The 5,006-nt window shown below is 42.0% G+C and overlaps 1 protein-coding gene across 14 annotated transcripts; it reads right to left on the reverse strand.

The window, feature by feature from the left end:
* Window positions 1–283: 283 nt before the first annotated feature.
* LOC113646099 lies at window positions 284–4,589 on the reverse strand. 14 transcript variants are annotated; one of them, XM_047809678.1, is made up of 5 exons: window positions 4,348–4,575; window positions 3,920–4,057; window positions 1,614–3,824; window positions 1,463–1,516; window positions 624–931 (listed from the first exon to the last, which is right to left on the reverse strand). In XM_047809678.1, the coding sequence occupies exons 3-5, from the start codon at window positions 2,521–2,523 to the stop codon at window positions 915–917; spliced, it is 981 nt and encodes a 326-aa protein (XP_047665634.1). In that variant the 5' UTR covers window positions 2,524–3,824; window positions 3,920–4,057; window positions 4,348–4,575; the 3' UTR covers window positions 624–914. The 14 variants fall into 14 exon arrangements, 13 of the variants coding, with proteins under 13 accessions (XP_047665633.1, XP_047665630.1, XP_047665631.1 ...); XM_047809677.1 differs by having other exon boundaries at window positions 284–931; window positions 1,463–3,824; XM_047809674.1 differs by having other exon boundaries at window positions 284–3,824; window positions 3,924–4,049.
* Between the last annotated feature and the right edge of the window lie 417 nt (window positions 4,590–5,006).

Genomic DNA, 5,006 nt, shown 5'->3' on the forward strand with positions numbered 1-5,006 from the left:
CAACCTGTAACGTCCACATACCATTGTATTACAACTGAGAAAAATCGATTATGGTTAGGTTAGGAATTTCGTAACAATCCTAGAAGAATAGAGACAGGTTATGGTTAGGTTTGAGGGTACACCATCAATAGTGAAAGAGAGAATTGATTCTAGTAGATTTGAAGTTATACCATAAGTGCTAATCGAACAGAGGGGAAAGAAAAAGGAAGAAAAACGGGGGGGACGACAAAATCCGACTCGACCAAAAATGAAGACTAGAGAGAAAATGGAAACCAGGATTGGGAGGATATTATTCAGTACGGTGAATCTGTATGGCTCTACATGGTCTCCAAGTGCTAAAGTATAAGTGCCAACCATCAAATTTCATACTAATCACTCCAAAAGTCAAATATACCATCACATCACTTCAAAGAAAACAGAAAGGGGGGGGGGGTGTACAATCTAGACCATGAATTACCAAACAGGATCTCCCACTTCAGCCCATACCCGATCCCCAATATTGAACCCACACGGAAAAGAGGTGTTCAAATCCCTTATCCAAACCATCTCCCTCCGTTTCCTTTCCCCAGAAGACCATAGAAAATTCGCCTCCAATCCAGAAATAATGAAATAAGACAAATCTATAGAAGCAAAATGTTTTACTAATGGTGTGTTGAGATTCTGAAGGTTAATGTTACGAAGATGTTGTTTCAGTTGTGTCTGTAGTGTTTTGCCCGTTTCCCCCACATATCGGTGATCACAATGAGTACAGGTTATCAAATATACAACATTCCGAGTCAATAAGGTTATGCGAGGTAAAGCAACATGTCCCCTAGGATCGGTCCACAGGACTTTAGGCTGGCGGAAATACTTTGTCCAAGTCGGAGGTGCTGCCACAGGATCCGAAGGAAGCGAAGATCTGACCAACAAATCCTTCAAGTTCTGGTTTTTCCTGTAGGCGGAGACAACATGAAACCTTTGCAGCGGTAAGTGTTTACTCTGAACCTTTTGAAATTGATTTTTTATGCTAAAGTTGACCATTCTAGAACGGATGTTGTATGTAGTAATGAAAGGGATGACATCTCTGGTGTCGGTACCCAAGGTCGGCTCCTGGCTATGTAGAAAGTGTACAGTATGATTTTTTATTTTACGGAGGAACCTTTTGGAGTAGCCTCTCTTACGAAGGGCTCTGAAAAGAGTCAGAGTGGCTCCTTCAAAATCCTCCCGTCTGGAACAGATTCTATAAAAACGAATCAGTTGAGATTTGACCAACCCTGCAAATGTATGTCTAGGGTGAAAACTATGTTTGTGAAGAAGACAATGTGTATCGGTCGGTTTGAAATACACTTTCGTCAATAATGTCTTCTTATTCTCAGACATAGGCGAAAAGAACACTGTAGTGTCCAGAAAATCTACCGAATCATTATGTACGTGGGCTTTTAGTCTAATGGTCCCATGATGTGAATTAGCTAGTGCGACATACCGATCGAATGACTCAGGGCCGTGGGACCAGACACCAAAGAGGTCATCCAAATACCTGAAATAGAGAGCAGGCCTTTCCGTAAATTTGGATTGCAATGTCCGCTCCCAATAAGCCATATAGATATTGGCATAAGAAGGAGCGAACATCTTACCCATCGCCGTACCCTGGATCTGTAGATAACACTGTTTATCAAATTCGAAATCATTCCTGGTCAGGTTGATCTCCAACAGCTGCAATATAAGATCATCCGGCCGACAAGGGTCTGGATGTCTATTGAAGCACTCTCTGACTGCCTCAAGGCCCAATCGAGTGTCAATGTTGGTGTAAAGTGATTCGATGTCAGCTGTAAAGAGAAAAGCATGACCAGGAAAGGATTTGTCCCGAATCTTCTCTATGAAATCATACGCGTCTTTTAAATAACTGTCGTGAATTTGAGAAAGTGGATTCAAAAAATGGTCGACATATTGTGCTGAATTGTACGACTCGCTGCCACAATCGGACACGATAGGGCGGCCCTGGGGAACCTCGAAAGGGATCGTCCATGCCTTAGGATCTTTGTGTACCTTGGGAAGCAGATAGAAGCATCGTGGCCGTGGTGGATTCGGTCCTATGAGGTACATTTTTTGTTTATGATTAATGTAACCTTTAGTCTGTAATTTTTGGAAGACAATCAATAAAGACTGCGTTTGATTCTGTATCGAGTGTGGTAATCGAATATAATGATCTGGATTGTCAAGTTGTCGACGAGCTTCCAACAAATATTGTTGTCTGTCCAATATGACTACAGCCGAGCCTTTGTCAGCAGGTTTTATAACAATATCTTTGTTGTTCTTCAATTGTGTCAAAGCTAATCTCTGATGTCGATCCAAATTATCCCTATCCAACAATGGAGAATTTAATAAGGTAACTGTCCTGTAATTATTCTGAACTAGTTTTGAAATGGGTGAAGAAATTGTCTCAATCTTGGGGGTCCAATTTGATTTATTAAGAAAGGGTAAACGTTCTATATCCGATTCATAATCAAAATAGTCTAACAATTTCAACGTTCTATTAAAAGGCATGGACGTCTTCCAAGAGCTCTCCAGGAACCACCCTCCGTGGCGTCGGCACAAAAGTCAGACCCCTGCTCAGGAGCTGCTCCTGCGAATCTGTAAGTATAAATGTTCTAGAGAGGTTAATAATGTTATTTCGTACGGTGTGTTGAACCGAGATACACTTTTCCGAATCTAGTAGTTTAATTGGTCCAGCCAATGTGCCAAAATGTCGATCGCCGTCTGCCTAGTCCAGTGGACCGGATCCTTAGGGTTCACCCTAAACCTAAGAGGGGAAAGTTCAGTAAGAAACTTAGTACTGGTACAAATAAACTCATTGAGTTTCTTCAGGTTTTTCTGTTGAGAGGCAGGGAGCAGATCAGAGAAGTGGATCACAGGGGTATAGACCATCGCATTGGGGAAAGCTGTCGCCGCCGATCTCCACAATTCTTGTAACTGTTTCTTAGATGTCTGTTGGAGCAGTTGTTCTTTGTTGTTGATGCCCAAAGCCAGGATTACCTTCTGAGTATTCGGATTAGGTGTCAGTTTCTGCAAGACCTTAGCGATGTGTAAGAAGTTAGCACCCGGAAAACTGTCTATCTGTACCAAAGGATTATAAAACTGTGGAATACGAGCCAAATTGGAATCTCCTATGAATACGATCGGTTTGTGAACCTTCAAATGCCAATCCTGAATCTTTCTGGTAGATCTGGGATGTTTGACAGGGAAACGGGGAGAACCAGCTCTCTCCAAAACCATCTCAGCCTGTTGAGTTGAAGCTGCTCGGAGCGGAGCATCATTCACTGAAATGTCAGACAAACGCAGGGGTGATACGGAAGGCCGGGAAGAAGATGGAGTTAAAAATGAGGAGGCTTCAGATAAGACCTTGGTCAAGAGTCCTTTATTATGTCCTTCATCACAGCCTCTTTACCTGATCCCGAATCGGCCTCCTTCACCGAGTCAGAATTAGGGGTACAAGGCAGAATAGTTTGTGATATAGGGACAGCTACATTACTGAAGACAATATCACATGATTGTATCTCACTATCAACAATCTTATCTCCAAGTACTAGAGTTCTATCTGGAGTATCACACAATTGGATCAAATCCTCTGTGGGCAAATGATGCATCTCTGCCTCAACCGTGACCGGTTTGGCCTTGCAGAAACTGACATCAACCACCGTCGAATGGACCTGTGGGATCAAGTTTGTGGAGATCCGAGACGAGGGCTCACAAGAAAAACCTGCATGTTCTGATCGATCCAAATCTACATTGGGAAGGGTCTGTACAGAAGTCAAAGCAGAGGTGCCAGAAGAAACCGCCATCACTTCCTGATCAAAAGAACATTGATTTACAATCAAATTCTTAGTCACAGTCAACGTATCGATTTTTAATCTATGTTTATATCGGTTTCGGGCCCACTTACATACTTGTTCCCAAGCCGAATCAAGCCACTCTTTTATGTTAGTCAGCAAACTAGATTGGGTCACCGTATAGTGGTCAAGAAGGAGCCGCATGTTCCGTCGCATCCATTGGTTGGTGTTATCGGCAACATACTGTAAGACTACATTATTGGGACATGCTGGTTTAATAAATTTGGTCAACCTATTCACTTGCTTAGACATACCCTTGGGAAAGGCATCAGTGTGTATAGCATGACTTATAATCTGTATGTGATGTGTAATCTGAATGAGTTTAAAATATTGCTTATCAAGAACAATATGTGATGTCTGTATTGCATTCTCCACCCCATCTGCTTGTAAGTTCTCTAGGACAGCAAATCTGTTGCTCAGTGTGGCCATGGAAACAGAGGACCAAGATTTAATTAATCTGATAAAAATCTATGAGTCTTACCCCACCGGACCATAGAGAGATCCGTCTGGTGTCCAAACACTGAAGACTGGTCCAAGAGGATTCAGCCAAACGGCCTCCAGCAGAACTCTTCTCCAAACAATAGGCTCAGTCCAGGAAAAAATCAATTAATCCTCTTTATTGAAAAAAGTAATCCTTTAAAAGAATCAGTGTGCACACTGTAGCAAAAAAGAAAAAAAGCCATCCAAACAAGTTTAAAAGCGATGTCCTGACGTTTCGCGACACAGTCGCTGCTTCAGAGGACTATGAAGTTCTGTCCTGCTCCCCGTTACTAAAAGTGTTTGGAGCAAGGAGTTCTTCAATTGGGGTGGAGAGCTGATTGGTCCCTGAGCCTAAATGCTAAATGTAATCAGGTGTTGAAGAGAAACAATTAAGGCTAGAGACAGGAAATGGGAAGAGGAGAAAGAAGAGGGGAATGCTGGGATACGTAGTCCAAATTCAATCCCCCATTGAAAAATATGCATTCTAAAGAGAATAAAGATTATTTATCCCTTAAAAAGAGCTTTAAGATTGGGGAAAGAAAAGGAAAGATCCCCTGCTATACCCCTCATCCACTCTCAGATCCGTTGTCCCTAAAAAGCCTCAAAAATAAAAAAGAAAATTATATATTATGGTGAAAAAGAGAAAGAGAAGGAGAAAAA

Source organism: Tachysurus fulvidraco, chromosome 26 (assembly GCF_022655615.1).
Source record: "Tachysurus fulvidraco isolate hzauxx_2018 chromosome 26, HZAU_PFXX_2.0, whole genome shotgun sequence".
NCBI lineage: Eukaryota > Metazoa > Chordata > Actinopteri > Siluriformes > Bagridae > Tachysurus > Tachysurus fulvidraco.

Bases quoted from the DNA above. Each gene is read 5' to 3' on its own strand.
- LOC113646099 (XM_047809676.1), bottom strand. From the start codon at position 2,523: ATGCCTTTTAATAGAACGTTGAAATTGTTAGACTATTTTGATTATGAA.